This window comes from Chanos chanos, chromosome 4 (assembly GCF_902362185.1).
Source record: "Chanos chanos chromosome 4, fChaCha1.1, whole genome shotgun sequence".
NCBI classification, from domain to species: Eukaryota; Metazoa; Chordata; class Actinopteri; order Gonorynchiformes; family Chanidae; genus Chanos; species Chanos chanos.
This window is the reverse complement of record NC_044498.1, coordinates 14,693,389-14,719,621: the sequence shown is the minus strand read 5'-3', so window position 1 is coordinate 14,719,621 and position 26,233 is coordinate 14,693,389. Positions and strand designations below refer to the sequence as shown.

General features: G+C 43.7%; 1 protein-coding gene across 3 annotated transcripts; it reads left to right on the top strand.

The window, feature by feature from the left end:
- Positions 1-961: 961 nt before the first annotated feature.
- sos1 (son of sevenless homolog 1 (Drosophila)) lies at positions 962-24,862 on the top strand. 3 transcript variants are annotated; one of them, XM_030771699.1, is made up of 24 exons: positions 962-1,128; positions 6,739-6,864; positions 8,968-9,099; positions 9,618-9,782; positions 9,961-10,170; positions 10,344-10,487; positions 10,731-10,841; positions 11,127-11,225; positions 12,209-12,336; positions 14,573-14,864; positions 15,120-15,486; positions 17,883-17,964; positions 18,111-18,233; positions 18,400-18,503; positions 18,731-18,953; positions 19,535-19,654; positions 19,879-20,041; positions 20,313-20,430; positions 20,602-20,774; positions 21,041-21,157; positions 21,460-21,730; positions 22,575-22,619; positions 23,992-24,113; positions 24,289-24,862. In XM_030771699.1, exons 1-24 carry the CDS (start codon positions 1,042-1,044, stop codon positions 24,775-24,777), a joined length of 4,011 nt encoding a protein of 1,336 aa, XP_030627559.1. In that variant the 5' UTR covers positions 962-1,041; the 3' UTR covers positions 24,778-24,862. The 3 variants fall into 3 exon arrangements, with proteins under 3 accessions (XP_030627559.1, XP_030627558.1, XP_030627560.1); XM_030771698.1 differs by having other exon boundaries at positions 21,460-21,734; positions 22,579-22,619; XM_030771700.1 differs by lacking the exon at positions 22,575-22,619.
- Positions 24,863-26,233: the final 1,371 nt, after the last annotated feature.

Below are 26,233 nucleotides of genomic sequence, written 5' to 3'. Positions count from 1 at the left end.
CGTACTCGTGGAAGACGTGGACAGTGAGTGAATAAACCCATTTTCAGCCAGCAATCAAGAGAGTTTCGGCAAGGCTGACGCCGTTCATTGCGCATGTTCTCTTCTTTCACTAACAACTGCACCAGAGTCATAACAATCGCCCGAATAAATCATTTTGACCAATGATAAACTGATAATTGATTAACAGGAGCCTGTGCTCGGAAGCCGATTAAATGTATCTATATAGTTCAATGTCCCTTTAGCTGAAAAGAGGACATTCCAGAAGATGAAATAGATAATCTTAGCCAGCAAACTGTTAGCTGGCTAAATTCATGGAGGATAACGAGGTGAGCCACCCTCCCAAAGATTCTGTTAAAATGGGCGATTATACAGCAAACAGAGGATTTAGTCCTTACTAAGCATTATGAGCATGACTTAATGTGTGTTTCTAATGAAAAGTAGTATCCTATTTTCATTTCTGTCGGCGCCGTTTTGCCGTTCTAGCTAGCTAAATTAATTTATTATTTGCATCTCGATTTAGCAAGTCAGTGGGCGAATTAGCTCGCTATCTTAGTTATCGATAGGTTACTATCGGCTAGCTGCCTATTTCCTAGTCTTGTAAAATCACAATTGCAAATGGCAGCGATAATCCTTTTTGTTCCTAGCTAGCTATTTCACTAGTCATAACAGCAGTCTCATTTCCAAGTAGACATTGTTGTTTTTGCTAAAAGTGTAGTTAGCTGTCGGCATTCGAGACCACTGTAGTCTTTGGCCATAGCTAAGCTAACGTCAGCTCTCCACATCTGTCCGCTGCCAAAGATGATGCGATGTTGGCATTGATAGCTGTGATAACTGTTTTGTTGTTGTGGAATGCTTGCTGGAGGGATATTTTGAAACAACGGTTCGCACGTTACGTTGCACTTCTCAGTTGCGAAGTCGGGCCTGTGGTCCTACACCTTCCACTGTTTTGATGTGAGAAACGGTTGAGCGTGGACGTATTACCCACTGTATCGACGGTAGCTCACGGATTGTGGATGCTAGCCTTCAAGCTAAACTGAAGCCATGCAAGCGGCACAGTTTCAGTACGACTTCTTCAGCGAAGAGAACGCACCGAAATGGCGGGGACTGCTGGTACCTTCCCTGAACAAGGTAAGATGATTAGTCGTTTGAGGTTGTCAAAAGAGGTGAAACAGACTATTTCTTCTCCTCGAGAATACTACAGCTAAAGATAAACACAGCTGTTGATAGTGACTGCTTCCTCCCTTGTATCTTCTAAACGAGATGTCATGTCAGCTACAACAACAAAGACAATAACATGATGTCAAATATTGTACCTGAGGACTTATTACTGTCTAAAGACAATTTTGTTTTGTTCATTTTTCATCACTGTTGATTAACGCTGTATAAGGACAGTAGCCAACTGCTGTATCATGAAGGAGCAGGTGGCTGTTGAGAACCGTGCCTTTTTTGGCATATTTCAACAACATTGAAGAAGTACAAGTGTTGTCATGTCAACGTTACTGCTGTAGTTATCTTCGAGTCGTATGCACTGTATCCGCAAGGCTGTATAGCACAGGTGTATGGGACGGTATTGTTTAGGTTGGTGCCGACAAATTCAGCCAGTCGGTATCACTGTGCGCCATTGTCGGCAGTAGCCTATATATAGGCCTACATGGATTTTCTGCCTTGTTACAGAGTTTGTTTTTGGTAGTTCCCTTCTTCATATATATATATATATATATATATATATATATATATATATATATATATATATATATATTTCCATGCTTGTTTTTCTTTTTGCTTGAGTGTAATGGCAAACTGGTGGCTGTGGCCTGTTGGTGTTATATTCTGTGTGACTGTAATTTCTGTTCGTCTGTGGAGGAGGACACTGTCACACTCACAGAATGTTTCTTGGCTAAACTGTGCTGATGGTCTCTACATCTCATGTTGCCTTTCATCCCCAGCGACAGAAGAGCTTAGAGACTTGAACAGCTTGTGAAATAATTTTTTAGTTTAAAACTAAGAAAAAGAGCCCAATATTGTGAAGTCAGATGTGGTTTAATTTTCATATTCTGAATTTATTTTGTTAAATTTTGGATTAAACCAAAATAGTTTCCTGTTTTAATGTGACACGGTTGTTGAATGAATCATCGTTTGGGAAACAGCACTATTCTTGTTAACTGTGCTACAATCTAGGCTTGTGTATTTAATAGCTGAAGCCACGTAACAGGGTTGTGGTTCTCAACTGTAAGTTGTAGGGGTTTAATGTGTGAAAACAGCCAAATGTCTATTCTCTTCCACTTTAAAGTGATCTGTTTCTCACATCTCAGTCAGCAGGAAAGGTTTGACTTTTCGGGGCAGTCAAGACAAATTTGTGTTTGTATGTATGTTGGTTAAGATGTCAAAGTCAATCAAATACTCTCTCAAGTTGCAGCATAACATTTGCTTCTCCTTAAATCTTCTCATTGTCTTTGTATGCCCATCTATAATATGTGCATTGTTATTGAAGCATGTAGCTCAAAACATTGCATGCTCTGTCCTGCTGACAATGCTGCAGGGATATGGAGCCTGTTATTTTCTAAACAATCCAAATATGTTTGGGCTACAGTCTGCAGCAGGGCCATATCAAATGACAGTGCTGTGAGAGTAAGTATTAAATAGACTTACCGCTAACATGTCAGCAAAAAAAAAAAAAAACACCCAACTTAACACTATAGTTTTAAGTGCACTTAATCTAGTGAGGACTTACTAAAGGCAGAGCTGCGGCCCCAGTCATGCATCATTTGCAGAGGTGCTGGTTATTGTGGTTTGTCTGGTGGTTGGAGAAAAAAGACCAGTGCTAGCATGAGGACATGAGGGTGGAGTATCTCTGTTAGGCTGGTGTTTTGGGGTTTTTTTTTCTTCTAAATTTCTTTTTCAGCCAGTGAGGCTTTCTCACAAATGCGAAGGGAAGGGTCTGAAAGTGCTGAAGACATGGTGCGTTTCTAAGAACACCTCGCACATCAGCGGTGCTTGTAGTCATTTGGAAAAGAAGCTCCGCCTATATTTAGGCCAGAAGCCAGCGATGGTGACACTAAATGTGTGATGACACCCATGTTCAGAAAAATTTAGGCCAAAAGTTGAGTCATAAAATTATTTTTCTTGAGCTTTATCACTTCAGTTTCTGTTAGTGTGCAGCATTTCTTACAGAGCAAACAACAATGTGATTGTATGTGATATATCAAATAAAATTCCTTCTGGATGAAAATAGCATGTAGTTTGAGTGCACAAAATAAGCATGTGTTCAGAGAACGAAACCAAGCACTGAGGTGTGCACCATCGAAACAAATGAATGATGAATGAATGAGAGAATGCCTGTATGAATGTGTTAAAAGAAAAACATCGAAACAGCAGTCAAAGACACACTGGATTTTTTTTCTTTTTTTTTCTTTTTTTTGCCAGGGAGCCCACAGACATACACGTAGTTTGTATGATTAAGAGTAGTATGCTAAGTTCTTGCCGTGCGTAGCACTGGAAATACCAAGGTGCCACGGTGGTGCCACAGGAATGCCAAGAATGAAGTGTGCACACTGTAAGAGAACGGCTCAGTCCTTGAGGATAGTGTCTGGGCCTTTTTCTGAAACTCGCCCCCATCCCCTAACCTCCTGCCTCAGAAGTTCTTCGTCTGAGCTAAGGTTGTGTCAACAAGCTTTTGAGTGCTCGCAGCGGACTTCAAACGACCCACAGCACGAGCAGTCTTTCCCTGTGCTGCATCGAATCACTCACAGTAGACACACCCTTCGTTCACCCTATTGATTTTGGCATTAACTTGTGCGCTTCAAAAATGGTTACACTGGGCTGGAATTTGCTAGCATAGGGAATTAGTGAGCCCACATGCTCTGAAGCACAGAGCATTGTCCAGAAGTACAACAGAGGAAACACCTCAGAGGATTCACTTTTATCCTGTTTCGTCCTGTTTTGTCAGTGTGAGGTGTTTATTTGGTTGAAAGTGTTTTTCTGTGTAGGCCTATGTGGCCCAGGATCAGGGTGCCTTTTAAGTAGCCATTTTCATTTTACGGAATTAATTTTTCAGAATTCTCCTTTTTCTAGGCAGCACAGAGTAGTTTACCATGGTTAACTGGACCTAACAAGACTTGATCTGGACATCTGTTAAAGTAATGCTTGTGAGAGGTTTTGACAGTGCGGGAGGTGGGCCTGCTTCATGTGACAACATGTTTTGAACAGCGTTAGGGGATCCCTGTCAGGGAAAATTCCTTGGACCTCTTCGGCATTGGCGGATGGTCTGGATATGACCTTTGACTGATCCCTGTTGTCAGAATGCCTGTTGTACCAGTAAGCCAGACTAAGTGCAGAGTCACCTCTTGAGATGACTCCATAGTTAAAGTAGTGTAATCATGGGAAGCCAGCCCCTCCATGTTTTTTCTGCGTTCTGTGGTGTATTGCCATGTGCCACGATGCAGGTCCACACTGGCAACGACTCCTGAGAACGGAATTCCTCACATAGCTTTGGGTTAGTCTAGCATGCAGCAACTCAGGTCCCTGCCACCACACCCACTCACCAGAGTTACACTGACTGACATCTCTACACTGGAGGCTTTGATGTGTTCTGTCTAAGCAAATGTAGACATTCCAACCATGTGTAGACCTGGAGACCTGTTAGTGATGGAGTTTTGTAGTATCTCTAGATGATGTGTTCACCTGGTTAGAACACAGGGTACATCTCAACGCAGATTTGATTAGTTTGAAAGTTTTTGTTAAATTCCCCCTGTGGCGCATTAGAAGAACATTTACTAATATTTAAGCTGATTGCTGTGTCAACTGCCAACACATGTTGCTGACATTTTGCACAATTATCTATGCGGTATGACTCATCAAAGTTGTATTGGACAGAAATGCATGTAACAGGTCTCGACACGAAGACCTCCTTGGGCAGCGCGCGGTGGAATACCCACAGTCTTCCCCCTGCACCCCCTGTGTGCCTTGTGTTTTGGGAGGTGTCTGCTGACGTTCACGGAAAGGCAAAAAGCAGCATCGTTTACTCATCTGCCGCACGTCCGGGCTTAATCGTGCGTCCAGTAGTAAACAAAATCAAAGAATAAGGAGTGGCAAAGGCAGGTTGATAGCTGAGAGGTGTAAGCTTTCGTAAGCAGTTGACACAAACCACAACAGTGGTCTCAATTTGCCACTGTAGATTTGCCGCTGTACACAATAGACTAGCAGCATGACTCACTGATGTTTAGTCTAATCAGGTTCCTCATCTGTGGCAAATTTCAAAAGTCATCCCAGTGTTTTTCAGGTTTACATGATGTTGCACTTCGCTTTCAGTGTAATTTAGGACTAGGCCCATACTTGCAGTTTATAACGTCCTGAAGGGTCGGACTTGTTTGATTATTTGTCTGTTGTAATCAAGTTACAACTTTAAGGTTCATTTTTAGACCTTTTTAGACATCCTTGTTAAAGCCAGGCTGGCAGAATTTAGTGAAGTGTTATGCCGTTAAAGTTGGATCTCGTTGTCTTCTCTCTTTTTTTTTTTTTTCCTCAGAAGTTGTTTGTATGTATCATGCTGGTAAAATGTCACTGGGCAGCACTTATTTCTCATCATAATCAAAGCTCTCAAGTCCATACAAACAGTGTTGGATTTATAGTGGGATGAAAGCAAGCCGTATTCCCAGAAACAGCTGTGTCAGTCTTATTGTGATAAACCAAATTCGGGTTGTAGCAAAGGCAGTTTCCCTGCTGGCAGTGAAGTATCTGTTCTATAGCCTGCATGTTGTATAATAATGTTAGTGCCGTATGACTTAAGAAAAAGACTATTCATTTAAACATCAATGAGAGCAGTAACATTATGAGACAATATGTTATGTGTTGTAATAATTTTTTTTATGCTTATAGGATGAATGATTGGAATGTGTAAGTGCTGCTCAAGTCTCACGTAAACTGAATGCTTCTGCATCCATTGTGGTTATTCTTAATATTGAGTGTTGCATCATGATGCAGTCTTCCATTATTTATGTGAGTAAAAACAGTAATGTACTGAATCCAGGTCCATTGTGCCAAAGATATGTAAAGTCATGCCTGATGGTGTTGCTCAGGCAACCGGCTGAGGGGGATCCTGGCTTCTGACTGCTTGTCATAATAACTGTCACCCTCCATCAGAGCATGCTCCTCTGTGTCGGTTCCTCTCCTCTCAGTCTCCTACCTCCACTCTTTTCTCAGAGTCCCTTGTCCCTGTTTCACCTTTTATTATCTCTTCTCCTTCCCTCCCTCCCTCTTTCCCTCCCTCCCACTCCCTCCGTAGTGTGATATGGTGTAAAAGGAGAGTGAGGATAAAGAGTCTCAGAGCTTGCTTAGTCATGCTCTGACAGGAGGCCTTGGCCAAGCCAGGCCAGGCCAGGCGAAGAGCGGGGTTAGGGAGGGAAGGAGGGAGGGGAAAAATAAAAAAAAAAGAGGTTAGGCTGTGTCATTCTGTAACAAAGTCTGTCAGCTGAGATTTCTGCCGCAACCAGTGGACACATGCTCGGAGTGTCCATACTGAGAGTCACTCCGAACACGCATGGTTTTAGTCTGGTTTCCAGGGAAACAGCTTGGGCCGGCAAAGCCATGCTAAATTATTAGATGTACTGTCAGTTAGTTTTTCATGGACACTACAGCAGAAACAAAGACAGAGAAGCTCTCTCAACGCTCTCCTTTCTCTCTCTCTCTCTCTCTCTCTCTCTCTCTCTCTCTCTCCTTCTCTCCCTCTCTCTCCATCCGTAGGTGCTCAACCAGGTACATCCGAAGCTGTCGTCTCAGGAAGAGGCTCTGCAGTACATCGAGGAGCTGATTCTACTGCTGCTCAGCATGCTGTGTCAGGCTCAGCCTCGCACCGTGCAGGATGTGGCAGTAAGCACCGTCACCAACACACCGTTACACTGTACCAGGCCCAGGGCTCACGGATGCCCCACCCCCCCACACACACCCTGACCATCTCAGATAGTTTAGTCAGCCTACACCATACCTGAGTCAACTGATCATGAGCCTAATGAATTAAGTCGAATTAAGTTTAAACTGTTTGGAGTGACTGGGGGCCAGCAGTACAATGCTTTCTATATTCATTACTGGAATATATGGGAAAAGGAAGCACAAGGGCTTTCTCTCTTGTGAAAACACTTTAGTATCCGTTGAATTTCAGGTGGCAGTACATGTATACTAAGACATAAATGCAAGGTCACTTGCTGTGGTCTGCTCAGCGACTACAGTATCATAATTGACTTAAATTTAATGAGTCTATTATATTTAGGCTTTCTTAATGTGTGTATTTATGTGATGATGACATATTAGCATTGGCTCCCAGTGAAATTCTTCTGGAGTCGAAATATCAGCAGGGCCGAGTTTCACTGATATCGATGGAAAGCGGGTTATATTGAAGTTAGGCGATATGGATTGCACCACTGCATATTTTCACAGAGCTGACTCATCAGCAGGCTCTAACACTGAGAAAGTTAGACAAACCATTATTTTGCTGTTCCAACAACTCGCCTTCCAGTTCTGTTGCTGAGTTACTGGCATTGAACTTGAAGCAGTTCCAACAATTGCTTAAATTGTCAGTCGCTGTATTGCATCATTGCACCGTCAATACTTTGCTTTGGGTTCATCATAGCCATTAGTTTCACTGTATAACATGCTAATGTTAGTTTTATCCTAACTGGGCTCTCAAAGTGCTTTGCTGAAATTTAGGTGGTGTTGCAGGTGAATGACAGAAAAGCTTAGCAGACCATTGCATTATCTCACACAAACAATGACAAAGAGTTTCTTTATGTGGTTATTGCCACTGTTCTTCATCATTTGTTTTATTGTTTGTTTTCTTTTTTTTTTTCCTTCTTGTCTGACTCACATTGCTAACGGGAGGATTACATGAAATGTGAAGGTGCTTTCTTGTGGTTAATGGTTTAACCACATGACATGGTAACTCTTCACTTTGTAACTGTGTAGATTTACCATGTCAGTTCCCCCTTTATTCATCTGCCATAACCTGTGTGAGACAGTCGTGCTGTGTTTCCCTTTGCTTAAATAGACTTGACTCTCATACTCATCTGTGCTTGTCCCAACCATATGACCAATCAACATTTAACCCTGAAAGGATTCCATGTGACCCTTAAAACACCTCTGAGAACACATTACCACTGACATCATTCAATACTTAACTCTGGTTCTCTGAATAACAGATACATGGTGTGGTGACATTCTTAAATTTCAAACTTTCACAAAAATAGACTATGAGAAAATGTTTGATGGTACAGTTTAGTGACAGATCTAACCCTGTTGTGTTATTTACGCTGTAATTGACATGTTCTCGTTTTTTTCTGAGGAGAGTAACTCTTTGTATACTAATCTTCCTGTGGATGATAATAGACTGTAGCCTGACAGTCCTATAGAGGCCTGTGAATAGCCTTGTATTTGGCTGTGTTGAACTTGGTAGTTTTTTTCTCCGTCTGTCATGAGGAGTCACTCCTAAGAAAGAGTGTTTTAGAACCTTTGTCTACCTGTTTTATTCTCTGTTTGACACAGGTATCATTCCCTAGTTAAAATAAAGAGACCCTGGCAGAATCTAATGGTGATGAGATTCATTCATTAAAAATAAATGTAATGAGAGAAACGTGTTAGTGAGAACTCGGGTACTGAAGTTTTGACATTGTTACTGTACTTCACGTGGTGTCGTAACATGTGCAGTGTACGCTGCGGAGCTTCATATGAGGATATACAGTTTGATCTTAAATGTTATGTTGCATTTTGCAGAGAGATGCACAGGTTTTACTGTCACAAATCATACTATTCTGTTGCACTCTATCACTGTTACTATTGCTATTATTATTACAATTACTGCTACTATAGTATTACTACACTATTACTGTTATCAGTACTATTCTGTACATAGCACAAGTGTAAATTACATGACCTCATCGATTCATTCTCATTTCTCTCCTTTCCTAACTTCCTCCATATCAGGAACGGGTACAGAAGAGTTTTCCCCACCCCATTGATAAATGGGCTATTGCTGATGCTCAGGCAGCCATAGAGAAGAGGAAGAGGAGGAATCCTTTGGCTTTGCCCGTGGATAAGATCCACCCTCTCCTGAAGGTATCCAGCCTGGCTCTCATTAGAGCTTTTTAAGATGGCTGTTCAAAAGAGCGGTCTGGTATCAGAGGCTGATTCCCAAAATCTTACTGTAGAGTCCAGGGAAGAACTGATTCAAAACTGCTTTGTTGTCATTTCTTTTAACGTTGCTTTTTTCTCTCTCTTTTTCTACCCTACACCTTATACTATTCTAAGAGAGAGGTTAATTACATGCAGGAAACACCAAAAAACAGATCCCTTGGTAATTCTTTAGAGGCCTCGATGAAGGAAAAAAAAATAGACTGGTGGAGACCAGTAGAGGGAGACATAGATGCGCTGTTGTTTACACTTAGGGCTAATCAAAATTTTAAGCATTTTCTTTCTCCTTTTTGCTGATTATTAATCAGGAAGTAACCATGAGTAATTCAGCAGAACTCACCAGAGTAACTCTTATCTGTTCGATCTACTTAAATCTTCAGTCCCGTTTCTGTGGGTTCTGCATACTCTGCTTGTTTTCTCATGGCTTTTTTCCACTGTGACAGGAGGTCCTAGGGTACAAGATAGACCATCAGGTGTCTGTGTATATAGTGGCAGTGCTGGAATACATCTCTGCAGACATCCTGAAACTGGCTGGTAACTACGTCCGAAACATCAGGCACTATGAAATCTCTCAACAGGACATCACTGTGGCCATGTGTGCTGACAAGGTGAGGGAGATGTCTTAGTATAGAGTCATAAACGTGGATGTTGTCTTATAAAACTGTCAGTCTCGCAAATATCATCCTGCTGAACATGTCTTGATGTGGTCTGTGTGATAGTATTTAAATCAGTGATGCACAATCCTGTGTCCCTCTCAGGCTGTAAACTCTGTTGCTATGGTTACAGGTGCTGATGGACATGTTTCATCAGGATGAGGAGGACATAAGCGTTTTTCCCGCCATGGATGAGGAGTCCTTGGCATCTGAGGAACAGACATACTATGACCTAGTCAAGGCTTTTATGGCAGAGGTTCGACAATACCTACGAGACCTCAACCTCATCATCAAAGTGTTCCGCGAGCCCTTTGCCTCCAATGCCATGCTCTTCTCCCACCATGTGAGTGACCAGCGTTGCTTTTCACCCCTCAGCGTCCTCAGTCAAGATTCATCATATCACTAATAGAGCTGAATATCTCTTCCAACCATTTACTTTGAGTAGGCTAGTAATAATGATACAGTCTTAGTGATATTGTGTGTGTGTGTGTGTGTGTTGTCTTTGTGTTCTTGTAGGATGTGGAGAATATCTTCAGTCGAATAGATGACATCCATGAGGTAACTCTGAAATTACTTGGATTGATAGAGGACACTGTGGAGATGACAGATGAGGGCAGTCCACACCCCTTGGTGGGAAGCTGCTTTGAGGACCTTGCTGAGGTGAGGTCCTCTCTCCCGGTTTAAGCCTATGAATGCTTTATCTATTGTTTTAAAAAGTACACAATAATAACAGTCAGATCACTAGACTATCCAGTGGTGTCCTGTCTGCCTACTTATTGTACACTCTGCGACCTCAGCAATGTAACGCACACGCCGGTGTGTTTTTCTCACTCTGTAACAATGTGGGTCAGGCCAGGGTGGGGTCACTCTCATTTATTAACCCAGGGCGTTGGTTGTTTGCAGGAGCTGGCCTTTGACCCTTACGAGACGTACGCTCAGGACATCCTGCGGTCTGGCTTCCACGACCACTTCCTGAGCCAGCTCTCCAAACCAGGAGCCGCCATCTACCTCCAGGTCAGAGGTCACTGCTCATATCGTACACCACACCAACAATCCTGCCGCTTGGACTTGGACACCTGAGCTTTGCTTTACATGTTTTCACTCAGACTTAAGTCGTTGATTCTCAGGGGATTTGCTACCCGGTGTATATATAAAAGTTGAAATACCTTAATTTGCAGATGTTACTGTTTTGACCTAGTTTAACAACTGGGTGTTGAATAATGTCCTGGGTATTGAATGACTGCATGACAACAGAACACAAGAGAAAAGACTTAACTGGTCATTTTTTTTCATTCCCAGTCAATATGTGAGGGCTTTAAAGAGGCTGTGCAGTATGTCTTACCACGACTGCTCCTCACCCCTGTGTACCACTGTCTTCACCACTTTGAAATTTTAAAGGTAAGAGCATCCTCCAATCATGTCTATCACATTTTTTGATATCTTTGATCAACCAGAATTATAACACAACTCTATACAGTAAATCACTGTTCTATGCATGTCACACATCATCAGTTCATGTTCGAGTAACGCATTTAGTGTAGCTACAGAATACATGTGAACAAAGCCGAGGTTAACCAATGCTGGTTGAGTGTTAGCAAGCTGGCATTTGCAGTTTCCTGTGAAATGCGTGTTATTGGTCAGGGATCAGTGGTTCTGTTTGGAGTCACATGTGTTTTAGAGCGTCTTACTGGCAGGTCCAGTCTAGTACTAGATCCAGACCAAGGATTCGGAGGCTTTTCAGGATTCCTGGGGGCAGATTGGAGGGTGAAAGTAAATCTCTGAAATGCCTCAGGTCATTTTGTCCAGGTCAAATCAGTCTACACATGTGGTATGGTACATAGGAGGGTGAAGGTGGAATCTATAGAAAAGCTACCTACTTCACCCTCAGTTTTCTTCTTTGTCTCATAAAAAACAGAGAATTTGTGGAAAGGGTGAAGTGTACTTTTCCTACACTACGCTTGATCGCAGCCAGTGTTTTGTCACTGCTCTTCGCCCCCCCCCCCCCCCCCCCCCCCTCCCCATTTTGTATTTCTTTTTAATTCCCATGGAAATCAAAAGAGAGAAAGGGACAATGTAGAACGATTGTGAGAAAATGGCAGAGAACAAAGGGGAAGGGAGAAAAAGAGAGCGAGAGAGAGAGAGCGTGAAAACGATGGAGAAAAAAAGAGGGAAAGCTTGTTCTCTGTTCTGGGCTAATCTGGCTCATGAGAATGGCCTTACAGCGTCATGATCCCAAAGTCTCCTCCCCGTTAACAACCCACCTGACCACTTCTCTCATTTTCTTTCTCTTTGCGTCTCTGGACTTCTTGTTCGTTCTCTCTCTCTCTCTCTCTCTCCCCACCCTCTCTCCCCTCCCCCACTTCTCTCTCGTCAACCTGTAGCAACTGGAGGAGAAGAGTGAGGATGAGGAGGATAAGGAGTGTCTGAAGCAGGCGATCACGGCATTGCTCAACCTCCAGAGCAGTATGGAAAGGATTTGCTCCAAAAGCCTAGCCAAGAGGAGGCTCAGGTAGAGATATTACACCAATATGTACCATCACAACGAACATAAACACAACCACGTACCATACACACGCAAACATAAACGCAACCATGCACAATACACACACAAACATAAACGCAACCACGTACCACACACACACAAACATAAACGCAACCACGTACCAAACACACACAAACATGGACATGCTGTATTTGGATCACAGAACAAACAAACACAGGGCCAGATGCTTAATCGCTCTATGTGGAGTTAGTACCCAACTGAAGTACACCAACACCTAGGATTCTTTCTGGTCCTTAAACAGTCTACACACTCACACACACATACACACACACACACACACACAGCCATACACACACTCCTGCTCTTTTCCTGCGCCCCTCCCATCCTTCATACCCCACCCAGGCTCAGTCCTGAGTTTCCCTCTGCCCCTAAAATAACCACATTGCTTGGAGACGGGGGGGGGGGCTCAGCCATTGCTCTGTTGTCCCAGGGATGTTGCGTCAGGGTATGGGTTGTCCTGCTATTATTGTTCTCAGGTTAGAAAAAAAGAAAAAGAGAGAGGATTGAGGGAGAGAAAGAGGTTGAGAGAAATAAAAGCTAACCTCTTTTGAGTAGGGGAGTCCAGCATTCCTTGTTTGGAGATTGAACATTTTTTCTACAAGTTGGAACCTTTGTTTTTTACATTTTTTTGGCGTATTTTTGTTTATCGTTGTTTTTTTACGCGTTGGAAAGTGGATAGCATCAAGGATGAGGACCTGTGATACACAGCACCTTTAGATTTTTTTTTCTTTATCACTGTCATTTTTCTTATTGCTATAGTCATTTTTTATGGGGAAAGGATGGCTTATTTTACGGTACGTGTTTTGTCCTTGTCTTTATACATGCACTTATTGGGGGAGGTTGTAGCTTTCGGGATGTAGTGAACGGGTGTTTCAGCGGCTATTCGTAGCCTTCCTGTCTCTCTCTGCTGTCCTTTGTGTTTGAGGTAGAACAAAGACCTGACTGATTACACCACTGCACAGCAGCCTTTATCGCTTGTTCCAGCCAATCCAAGTGCTTCAAAACGAACGCATTTACTATGTCTAACCGTCTTCTTATAGAAACAGCGCCTTCACTATTGCCTGCGTTTTAACGCAAGATATCAACAAGAAAGCTAGAGTCTGCCATTGAGTTGATTAATCGTCTTATAGAAATGACTTGCAATTTCTGGGCTTTGCCTTCCATGAAATAATGATTACTCTTGACAAAATTGCATTGTAGAAAGGGGCTTTTCTCACATTTCCTTGTGTGGTTATATGGGGCATCAGTACAGTTTTGGAGAGTTTAAGTGTAGTTTGCCTTGCCCGCAGAGCAATGCCAGGGTTCTGGCGTATGGGCGAGTGAGAGTCACTCTCTACTTTGAGGTGCTGGTATGAGGAGAGAGCCAGTCCGATCGGGCTCCACTGGCCCCAGTGCCGCTCAGCCGTTCTGACGCGAGATCCGCGTTGCGTGTCCCAAAAAACAAAGTAAGCTCCTTTTCCTGCTTATTTACGGCTAACTCAAGTTCAGATGCCTGTGTCGTCGTTAGCTAATTCCCCAGTTGATTTTTCTTCCCTCTCCTCCCTCCCTCCCTTGATTTATTGTATAACCTCAGCAAATCGTAACTGGACAACAACAACAACAAAAAAAAAACTGAGAGGAAAAATACAGAAAGCATCCAGTGGAATCAGGACAATCAAACCTGAGCATTGTGTAGCATAGTTGGTTACCCCCCCCCCTCCCTCCCATCATGACACCATCAGTTGAATTCCACTGAATTGTTAGTACCTCTGATTATTTAGAAAAGGTTGTCTGATTCAGGTTCTGGGGGACGTCTTTGTGTGAGCTGGTTTTGGCCTAGAATAGTAGTCTGTTTTTGTGTAGAGATGATGTGGACAAGCCTCCAGGACTTGGGTTAGTCACCACTTCTGAGTACAAGGAAGGCTTTCCTGTCAAGCTCGTAGCACTCTGTGTTTTGCTATGTTTGAACATTTCGACAGGCTGTGAACAAATGATCCATATTTATGTTCTTTTTTTTTTTGTCCTTTCTGCTTCCTCTGCTCTGTCCTTTTCTTATTCCTCTCTTTATCCATTTGTTCTTTTGCATCATTTTTCTGCACTGTTTCACTGCTAATTCTCTTACTTCTCCCCATCTTCTCCTCTTTTCCCTTTCTTCTCCTGTTTATCCATCCCCCTGTAACCTGGGCGATGGTATCCACCACAGCGAGTCGGCCTGCCGCTTCTACAGCCAGCAGATGAAGGGCAAGCACCTGGCCATCAAGAAGATGAACGAGATCCAGAAGAACATAGACGGCTGGGAGGGCAAGGACATCGGGCAGTGCTGCAACGAGTTCATCATGGAGGGCACGTTGACACGCGTCGGCGCCAAACACGAGCGGCACATCTTCCTATTCGACGGCCTGATGATCTGCTGCAAGTCCAATCACGGCCAGCCACGCCTGCCGGGGGCTAGCGCCGCAGAGTACAGACTCAAGGAAAAGTTCTTCATGCGCAAGGTGGGTATATAATAGTGTTTTATGGCTTGATGAATGGATTGAGATGGAGTATCACGGAAGGAAAGGTGAGAGAGAGAGAGACAGTGAGTCTATCTGAGATATAAACATAACAAAAGTAACTCTAGACTAATAAGAGTGATGGATGAGACGATGGGCGGAAGATGAGATGCGCGATAGGTGAGATGATCAGTAATGTTTGTCATTCAGTGATTAAATAACAGTATAAACCAATCATCCTTTCTCGTTCCCCGTTAGGTTCAGATAAACGACAAAGACGATAAGGAGGGCGAATATCGTCATGCCTTTGAAATCATCCTCAAGGATGGAAACAGCGTGGTGTTTGCTGCCAAGTCGGCCGAGGAGAAGAACAATTGGATGGCGGCATTGATCTCACTGCAGTATCGCTCCACTTTGGAACGCATGCTGGACTCGGCCATGCTGCAGGAGGAGAAGGAGGAGCAGATGCGTCTGCCCTGCGCAGACGTCTACCGTTTCGCCGAGCCAGACTCTGAAGAGAACGTGGTGTTTGAGGAAAACGTGCAATCCAAGTCTGGAATTCCCATCATTAAGGCTGGGACTGTGCTGAAACTCATCGAAAGGCTTACCTTCCATATGTATGCAGGTTAGAACAGACTCAACCTGGGCACGTTGGGGAAAGATGCTCCCTGTTTTTGATTCATTGGGAGAAAATTATTTCATAGTCTGTGTCAGTTTCGTGAGGGACTAATTAAATCCTTTGTTTATTTTGAAGCTACTAATCCACCGAGAGTCATACCAAGCACTTCAATATGGTTTCTTCTTGAAAAAAAAAAAAAAAAAAAAAAGACGAGAAAAGAAAATTAGAGTGTCCACCAATTGAAACAGTCCGTGGCCCGGCTGTTTCTTCGACCCATTAATTGTTGTGGATACACAGGAATGTTCAGCACCATTATCTAGACTCTGTAGTTTTACATGGCCTTACCATTTTCCCCCTCTTGTCTCAACCTTGCTGACTTTTCTGCCCACTAGCTAAGCAGCCTGCTTTGCCACACTGTCCATATTCTTCACCTGTTTGTGTCGAATCCTTGAAGCTTGACAGCACAAACACAATGTACACAAATAACAAGGACAAGATACTGGAAGGTCTCCTCCTTCGTCACTGCATCCCTATTCATAGCTCTTTTTCTCACGCTCGGTAAATATTTGGCCGGCTCGGACGTCACAGAGACCTGAATGTGACGACCCGTTTTGTTATAATGTCATTTCAACACTGATAACGCTGCCGTGCTGATAAGAAAGCCGGAGAAAAATAGAAAAACGAGTCCCCGTTTTTCCTTAGGCACAAGCTCAGCATCATCATCTGTCAACACTGAAGGTCCTTTCCTGTGTATAATTAGCTCTGTGAGCTGATGTCTCTCCAGAGGTGTATTTTTTTGTTGTGGAGTTGTGGCTAAGTTATTTTTAAAAAGCTCAGTAGTATAAGCTTCTCTTTTTCAACCATGCACTGTTAGGGACTTCTGATTGGTCGAAAAAAAGAAAAAAAAAGGAACTTGGTTGGTGATTGGAGCATTAAGCCCTGAATTAATAGTAATGTAACTGTTTATACCAGCTAGTGTTAGAGGGACAAACAAGGTTAGAATCTGTAAATAGAAACACGCCGTTGAAAAATTTTGCAATACAGCGCGAGATTATAGAATCAAGAGGGCCGTGATCCAGTGTTTGAATAGGCAACAGCGTTTGAAGTGCTCATATTGTTGATTTAGGCGACTGCTGGACCGTTGGAGGTGTTTTAATAACTGTTTCGGTGGGGGGTAATTGGTCAGCCGCTGTTATCTCTGGAACGAAGCGATAATCAGACTCTGAAAGTGGCGATGTGTCCGAGAGAGAGAATTCCTATAGTGGGTGGTCCACGCTGCTCACACCCCTAAGTAAACTTCCTCCTGAAAAGAGTGCAGTGTAAATATAGGTCTGTATTTTCCTCTTGGCTTTCCAGCCCACTGCACCTCACTGAATTCTAATAAGCCAAGGGAAACAAGCCTTTTGAGGAAAATGGAGTGTATGTGCTTCAGAGCAGTTGGAAGGGGAAAAAGGTGCTTCCTGTACGATGCACCCCCCCATGCCCGAACCCCTGTCCCACAGTCTGCAGGGGGGAGGGCAGGTACACCACTCCTCAAAAAGAGAGAAAAAAATCTCTTAATAGCTCTTCCAGTGTCCTAAAGTAGAATGTGTGCTTCTGTTTGTGTGTGTGCTTCTGTTTACGTGTGTGTGTGTGTGTGTGTGTGTGTGTGTGCTTGTGCTCCTGTGTGTTCAGAACCTTAGAGTCAACATGGCTGTCTGATTGTGCAGACAGCCTTAGAGGCCAGATCTATTTTAAGCGTGTGTGTGTGTTTGCGTGTGTGTGTTTTGTGTGTATGTGTGTGCGTGTGTGTTTGTGTGTGTGTTTGTGTGCGCGACAGAGAGAGAGAGAGAGAAGTGTTAGGGCAGTCTTGTGCGTCAGAGCAGGGTCTGTTTCCTGGCTCTAATAATTCCAGGCTGATTGTTTGTAAATCCACACTGAGGCAGCTATTGTTCGCCTGCTGGCCCTGCTGAAAGGCCTAGAACACAGATCCATCATGTGAACAAACAGCCCCGCGCGGCGTACCGTTACATACATACTCCCCGTCGCCACACTCCGGGAGGTCCCGTGTGCCACTGACACATGTGCTCCCTGCAAACACACAGTCTAACGGTCACGCAGGTTTTTTTGGTCGTTTTTGTGTAACCTGTGTGTAGTCTGCTTCCATTTCTTTCGCAGAGCCAGTTGTTCCCAGGAGATATTCACGTTCTCCGGGTTTAAGCCGCGTCAGCCATTTTGTTCAGTGTTGTATTCGACTCGATTCGGTTTCTTTGCGCAGACCAGTGTACGGCAGTAATAGGCCTTAAGTGCTTTATTGCAGTGACCTTTAGATATTAATCACATTTTTCCAACACTCACATGTCCCTTTTGCACAGACACTTACTTCTGGGGAATTAACCGTTTCCAATTTTGCCTTATTGCAGATCCAAATTTTGTCAGGACCTTCCTCACCACCTACAGGTCTTTCTGCAAACCCCAGGAGCTCTTGGACCTGTTGATTGAAAGGTGAGAGTACAGAGGGGTTTTTTTTTTGTTTGTCCCATGATGTCTTTAAATTGATAAAGAGTCCGAAGATCAAGTTTAGGAAATTGAAGATGGAGCATTTTAGAAAAGAGTTAAAATGGTAAAAATCTATTATTTTTTTGGTTCAGATTTGATATTCCAGAGCCTAAACCCACCGAGGCAGATCAAATGGCTATGGAGAATGGAGACCAACCCCTCAGTGCAGAACTCAAGCGCTTCAGAAAGGAATTTGTCCAGCCTGTACAGCTTAGGTACAAAACACACATATACGTTTATGCTTGAAGGCACACATATACACTCAAGCACATTTTTACCCTAAGTACATTTGCTAGACCTTAATTCTCTCTCTCCCTCCCTCTCTCTCTCTCTCTCCCTCCCTCTCTTTTTTCTTTTTTCTTTTTTTTTATCTCTGTGCAGGGTGTTGAATGTATGTAGGCACTGGGTGGAACACCACTTCTATGACTTTGAGAGAGATGCACAGCTGCTCCGGCGACTGGAGGAGTTCATTGGCATGGTCCGAGGTACAGAAACACATGTTCTTCAGTCAGATTCTGCAAAATGCCTTCATTAGTTCAGACGATACACAGCTCCTGGTGGAAAATAAATAACTGCTTGTCTGAAAGATCACGACATATTTCCGGAAGTCTCTCTAGCCTAAATGCGATCAGCCAGTGTGAGTAATGGACGAGAAGGTTTGTGATCTCATCTGTCATACCTTCCACTGACACCGCATAATCGCTCTCTTTAGGTAAAGCCATGAGAAAATGGGTAGAATCCATCACTAAGATCATACAAAGGAAGAAACAGGCGCAAGCCAATGGCCCAAGCCACAACATCACCTTTGAGAGCTCTCCACCCCCTATAGAGTGGCACATCAGCAAGCCCGGCCAGATCGACCAGTTCGACCTTATGACCCTTCACCCCATCGAGATTGCTCGACAGCTTACACTTCTGGAGTCCGATTTATACAGGTACTCCGTGCTCCTTGCTAACACTGGGAGATTTTGAGACCTAAGTGTTAACTGTGTGTCACTTGTAAAACTGTGTCACTTGTAAAATGGAGGAGTTTTTGGTTTAAACAGAGGAATTCTGAAAAGTCTCATTTAATTGTGGGTACGTTGTATATGGGTCCGTTTTGCCAGATGAACAGCAGGAACACTCCACATCTCCTCCTGTTTGTATTTGTGTTTTCTGTTGAGCTACCAATTGTCAGCCAAGAAAATGGGCCATATTAATACAATAGAGGACACGGGAGTAGAACTTATTGTATACACACACACACACACACACACACAGCCTCTCTCTCTTAGGCTAATAAGAGGGTATACAGGGACACACTTCCCTTTACTTGTACTGCCTGTGGGAACGGCCACCATTTGTTGTACCCAAGGTCGTGCCTTCACCTCTTTTCCCACGAGGCCAAGCTGTATACTCCTGTCCCAAAATCGGTCAGACATATTGTCTGCTGAACCTCTGAACAAAAGCTGGCACAAAAAGCATGGGGAAGTGCCAAGCCACAAGAAGAGTTTAACCTTTGACCTGTCTTCTACAGGGCGGTCCAGCCATCAGAGTTGGTGGGCAGTGTTTGGACAAAAGAGGACAAAGAGCTGAACTCTCCCAACCTGCTTCGAATGATCCGCCACACTACCAACCTCACCCTCTGGTTCGAAAAGTAAGATTCCGTTCTTTAAGACCCCAGAGGGCTTTTGAATTTTCAACACATTTGACCTCTTGTAGATCCGTATTTCATTGCAGTGTATGCTAGATGATGGCACTTGTAGTTTTGGAGTCTAGATTGTTTTGATTTGGAGTAGAGTGGCACAGAGCTCTCCTGAGTCTCCCTTTGTGACTGCTCTGAGTTGTTCAGTCTCTGAATGTTTGCTGTCCTGTCTGTAGGTGCATTGTGGAAACAGAGAACCTGGAGGAAAGAGCAGCAGTGGTAGCACGTATTATTGAGATCCTGCAGGTCTTTCAGGAGCTCAACAACTTTAACGGTGTCCTAGAGGTGGTCAGCGCTATGAATTCTTCCCCTGTGTACAGACTGGACCACACCTTTGAGGTACATTTAGATCCTTTTTGTTTTGTTCTTTGAACTGAGAACTGACCAGCCAATCTGCAAGCTCTTAAACACAGAGCACATTTTCACTTTTAGTCGTTGTTAATTTGATTAATTTAAACTTTACGTGTAGATCCAAATAAGATTTCTAATAAGTATGGATATGTAGACTGTCTTACACATTAGACATGACTTGTAGAATTACATTAAAACAGATAATGGGGTCTTAAATAACCTTCCTCTCTCTCTCTCTCTCTCTCTCTCTGTTTTCTAGCAAATTCCAAGCAGACAGAAGAAGATCCTGGAGGAGGCACATGAGCTCAGTGAGGACCATTACAAGAAGTATCTGGCCAAACTCAGATCCATCAATCCCCCTTGTGTGCCCTTCTTTGGTATGCTTCAGAAACCCCAAACCAATTTCATGAGTGCAAATATGACCAAAACTAGTGCATGTGAATAGTAATCATGCGCAGATATTACCTGAAATGAGCAGTAATCTTGTCTGGATCTGATCAAGTGAAACACCTGTGTGTAAATCTGAAGCCTGTATTTGTTTTGTTTAGGGATATACTTAACAAATATTCTTAAAACGGAGGAAGGAAACCCCGACTTTTTGAAGAGACACGGCAAGGAACTGATTAACTTCAGCAAGAGGCGAAAAGTGGCAGAGATCACAGGGGAGATCCAGCAGTACCAGAACCAGCCGTACTGCCTACGGGTGGAGAACGACATTCGGGTCAGTCATTAAACACATGGGTGACGCGTCTCATAGCAAGTTTATGGATATTTATATTCGTCATAGTGAAATGCTGCATATGTACACAAGGTTCATGAAATATCTTCGGGAAAACCTTGTCCTGAATGGTTATAGAATTCTTTTCAAACAAGAAGTATTGGATCGTGTATAGTGATGTGTATAGTGATTTATCAAGCTGTACAAGTTTGACTTTAGCCATTTGTCTGATGTCTCTCATCTCTTCGCTCATTGTTTGGAAAATGCAGAAGTTCTTTGAAAACCTAAATCCCATGGAGGATATGATGGAGAAGGAGTTTGCCGACTACTTATTCAACAAGTCTCTGGAAATAGAGCCCCGTAACGCTAGATCGTTGCCTCGATTTGTAAGTGTCATGATATTAGCTGCTTGTTTACACATACAACACTGCCTCATGTTCCTAAAACCTTCATTTGACGAATTTGCAAACATACCCATTTGGATGTTACATCTGACTTTTCTTAAAGAGTGAGTCAGATTGTTCAAAATAAGTTCCCCTGCTGACTGATGTTACGAAAGAGCCTGCAGTGAAATATGTTGCATCATTTTAATTAGGTTTCCTGGGAGGATAACAGTTATTCAGTTACAGTTAAAGGCACATCTCACTCTTGTTTCTGTGATCTTTCCCCTCTCCGCTGTCCCCGGCAGCCTAAGAAGTACAGCTGCCCGCTCAAGTCCCCGGGCGTCCGACCATCTTCGGTGCGACCGGGCACCATGCGTCACCCGACCCCCCTGCAAAACGAACCGCGCAAGATCAGCTACAGCCGCATTCCCGACAGCGAGACGGAGAGCGCCGCCTCCGCCCCCAATTCACCGCGCACGCCCCTCACCCCACCCCCCGCCTCCGCTGCTTCCAGCTCCACTGACATCTGCAGTGTGTTTGACTCACCTCAGGGCCCCTCCAGTCCCTTCCACTCCAGTACGTATACGTACCCACATGGGCACACACACACACACACACACACATAGCAGAGAATGGATGAGCACAAACTTTAAGGAGTTGATAGTCAGTTTAAGAGTGTAATTTAACAGTGTACGGAATTGCTTGACAGTTCAAGTAGGGTTCACAAAATTATTTATATTTGGAAAAGACTTTGAGATGCATAGATGATGTGCTGTATGGCCAAACCGAACATTGTTGATAAAGGATCTGCTAATTTCCACTAACCCATTTTGCATTTATCTTTCATGTAACCTCCAGAAAAGAATTTTTAGTAGGATATGTATGTTTTGAGAGTTGTTAGAGTGGCTGTGGAAACACTTGGCAACAAAATGTGCACCAGAGTATCCTTAAAGGGTGTCAGCGCGGGGGGGGGGGGGGGGGGGGGGGGGGTGCGTGCGTGCGTGTGCGTGTGCGTGTTTGTGTGTCTGTGTAAGGAAAAGATGATTCTCCCTAGCGTGTGTGTGCCTGTGTGTGCGTGTGTGTGTGCGTGTGAGGAAAAGATGATTTTCCCTAGCGTGTGTCAGTGTTTGTGTGTGTGTGTGTGTGTGTGTGTGTGTGTGTGCGTGCGTGCGTGTTAGGAAAAGATCATTCTCCCTAGTGTGTGTGCGTGCGTGTGTGTGTGAGGAAAAGATGATTCTCCCTAGTGTGTGCGTGTGTGTGTGCGTGTGTGTGTGCGTGTGTGTGTGCGTGTGTGTGCGTGTGTGAGGGAAAGATGACTCTCCCTAGCTTGCTGTGCCTTGTCAGAGGGCTGTCTCCTTTGCCACTCGTTTTCACCACTCTTCTCAGGGTCTCTCTCTCTCTCTTCTTTGCTTCCTGCCAGACAGCGACACCATTTTTGCACCGGTTACTCTGCCTCATGGCCCACGTTAGTATAAGCCCTCTCTCACTCTCTCAGTCTCACACATCAGTCATTTTGTGTCCCCCACCCACATCAGAGTCATAGGTCAACAGACTCGGGCCACTGCAATTACCATGCACCAGTCAGCACTAAACTGCTCTCGGTTTTTCCACCACACTTCTGCCCTAAACTACCAAGGCTGTTAGTCTGTCCTCTCAAAACATCAGTACCAGGGCCATATCCTGATACATAGGTAAACTACATCTTATTTCTTGTAAAATTTGTATTTCTACATCCCAAATGATTTTGATTCCTCACAAACTGAGAAAGCAGGAAGTGAGCCCGCTGTAGTCAGGCCAGAGCAGAGCAGTGATGAGGATTCAGTAGAAGTCCAGACTGTGTGTCTATGGCTCTGACCCACACCAACATGTGTCATCAGCCCCGCATGCACCACCCAGTCCACCTCACCTGTCTCCATGGCAACATGTCTCCGGTGTCTGTCCCACTTTTCTCTCTTTCTCTCTCTCTCTCTCTATCTCTCTCTCTCTCTCTCTACTACAATCCTCTTGTTGAGAAATTGTACTCCGAGAGTGCCTGGATTTTGATCCAAGAGGAATCTTAGAAAAACAAGAAAGGAATTTCATTGTGGATGTTTTTCTCTGCTTGGTGAATGTTACCAGGCAGACTTTCTGTGTGTCCTGTCTTTGTCACCAGCCCACTGTGTCAGTCAGAGAAGTCCAGACTAAAGTGTCATAACTGTCACTCCTCACTGTGTCCAGCCACAGTCTGACAGTCACCACGTCTGATTGCCTATAACTATGTGTGTCAGGCGAGTCCAGCAGGAGCTTCTCATGTCCTGAACATTTTTGTTCTAAACCAGCTCTGGCACATCTGATTGTTGACTTCTGATTGTGTAAATTGAAGAAAGCATGCAAGAGCAGACCTCAAACAAAACTGTTCAGGGCATGAGGTTCCATAGTACAGATGGATTTAGAAGCGCTGTTCTGTGCTGAGAGTGACCTCTACTGGAGACCAGTGGTATTAAGGAAGATTAAGTAGATGTTATTGGTTATCGGTTAGTTGCACTTCTGTGCTTCTAAATCCATCTCTTGATGTGTTGGTGGTGTTGTTGTTTTGAAAATAGTATTTTGGTATTTCTTGGACAGTTAGTCTTGGAATTTGTGAAGCAATCCATGAATTTTCTGAAGCACCATGAAACCTACATTCAGTTTACATAGTGTAACATGTTGTGGATCTGTCCAAAGAACAACACGAATATTAATTGTCGAGGCCTTGGAAATAAAAATGTAAGGAAAAAAAAAACATTCTTGCCTGGGTCATGGACATAACACGCTGCTTCTCTCCTTCTACTCGGTTTCTTTTTCTCATGGTCTCCCAGGATCCTCTTCGGTGTCATCCATGATGAGTTTCCACAGGAGTGCTGAAGATGCCCCTGTACCACCCCCTGTACCCCCTCGCAGACGCCCTGAATCAGCTCCTGCTGAGTCCTCACCTTCTAAGGTAAAAACAAAAAAAAAAACCTTACCTAAAATTAAACTTCATGGGCCAAAACGATCATTGTATTGGTAAAAAAAGAGTATTTCCTCTGAGGCTTGCTCTTTTCAACAGCCCGTGTTTTAGTATGGATGCTAATGAATGTTTTGTACTTTCTTTCTGTCGCGATGCGTCCTTCAAGATGATGTCAAAGCACTTGGACAGCCCCCCGGCCATTCCACCTCGGCAACCGACCACCAAGGTCTACTCACCGCGCTACTCTCTATCAGACCGCACCTCAGTGTCAGATCCTCCAGACAGCCCTCCTACTCTTCCCCCGCGGGAGCCCGTGAGAACGCCGGACGTCTTCTCCAGCTCTCCCCTGCACCTGCAACCGCCCCCCCAGGGTCGCCGAAGTGAATTGAGCCAGACCTTCTTCCCCCCTTCACCCTTCAGCCCGCTCCCCCCTCAGACACCCTCCCCGCTCGGGCCTCGTAAGCATCTGCCCTCCCCTCCGCTGCCTCTGGACTGTGAGCCACTGTCGGGGGCCACCGGCCCCCCGGTTCCACCCCGGCAGAGCACTTCCCAAACTATCCCCAAACTGCCCCCTAAAACCTATAAAAGGGAGCCGGCACACCCCTCCATGCAACAAGACGGCCCACCACTCCTGGAGAACGCCAACCCTTCCTAATGGTTTTGAAGAGCGTGGAGCAGAGTGGAGTGATCTAACACTAAACTCGACAAAACAAGAACAATGATATGACAAAATGACAAATGTAAAACAAAAAAAAAGAAAGAAAGAAAGAAAGAAAACAAACAAAAACAGTGTTGGATCTTTCCTGAGAAGAAAAAAAAATTACTTAACAAAACAAAATGTGCCCTTATACCATTCAGAAATGATGATTGTCTTTTGCCTAAAGTGCAAACCATTTTGAGATTGCCTAACCCATTCAGGGTTTTTCTCTGTACTTTTTTTTTTGTCTTTCACGTAGCTGTGGGTGTGTATGTCTTGTCATCGTCCCATGTTTCTTTCTTTTTTTTTTTTTTTATGTGACTTAATTTCAAACAGTACTAGTCTGTGAGCTTGGTGGCCAACACCTCCCTCTGCACACGTCTTGAGCCAGGACCAGATTAAAGCAAACACACACACACACACACGCTGGACAACGAAAGACTGTAGACCAGTTTGAACCAGCTTCTAAGTGACTTACTGAACAATAAAAAAAAAATACAGAGTTTCTTGAAGAAGTGAAGGGGCACTAAATAAGATTATTAAGAAAGATTACATATTTGTGCCTGATCATGGGAGAGGACCTTGGATGTTAACACAAGACTGGACTACCAATAGGACACCTGTTCATATGCCTTTGGTTCGCCACTCCTCATTAAGATGAAAAAGGGACTGGGAATCACACTGTCTGTGGTGTTCTAGGCAATGATTAAAGACTCTTACAAAGTGAGCGGTTTTTGTGTGCCAGTAGTTGAAAGAGTACCACAATTTTAAGGTACCCTCCCACACCAAAGAGGTACTTTCAAGCATTCAAGAAACACAAAAGTGATTGTTCTCTGTGTGTTAGAACTTTTACTTTCTGAATCATTTCTGTTTTGCCAATAAGTATGTAAACAATTGCCTTCGTAAAACAAGGGAATAAAAGTGTTTCTACCACTGTATGCCGCAAATCAGCTGTTAGAGTCATGTTTCCTTAATGTCTAACTTAAATACGATAGCATTTCTGTATGGAAGCTTACAGTGAAACAATATTTTCAATTCATAGCACTATGACTTCGGTTCAGTTTCATCTAAGAGCGTTTGTCAGCCATAGTCCATCAAATGCTTGTCACTAGACATAGTCTAGACTTATTTGCAAATGAGTTAGTTATTAGTCTGCTGTTATTTTATGGCAGGTTTTCTTTAGTTTTTTGTTCTCTTGACTTTCCTTTGGTCTTATTTGTCAGATATAATACAACCATGTAGCACATGGTGGTGTGAAATTATCTGTAGCTTAGGTTTGTGAATGATGTTTCTAGTTAAGATATTTTTGTGAGATGTTTGCAGTGTTCCTTGCAAATCAATGAGTAATAAGTGGTAAGAAACACTTTGTCACAAGAGCATTCAACAATCTTAGGATTTAAGTGCTGAATTCCAT

Bases quoted from the DNA above. Each gene is read 5' to 3' on its own strand.
- sos1 (XM_030771699.1), top strand. From the start codon at position 1,042: ATGCAAGCGGCACAGTTTCAGTACGACTTCTTCAGCGAAGAGAACGCA. The intron at 6,865-8,967 runs GTAAGCACCGTC...CCTCCATATCAG, and splicing joins GCACCGTGCAGGATGTGGCA to GAACGGGTACAGAAGAGTTT. The intron at 24,114-24,288 runs GTAAAAACAAAA...GCGTCCTTCAAG, and splicing joins CTGAGTCCTCACCTTCTAAG to ATGATGTCAAAGCACTTGGA.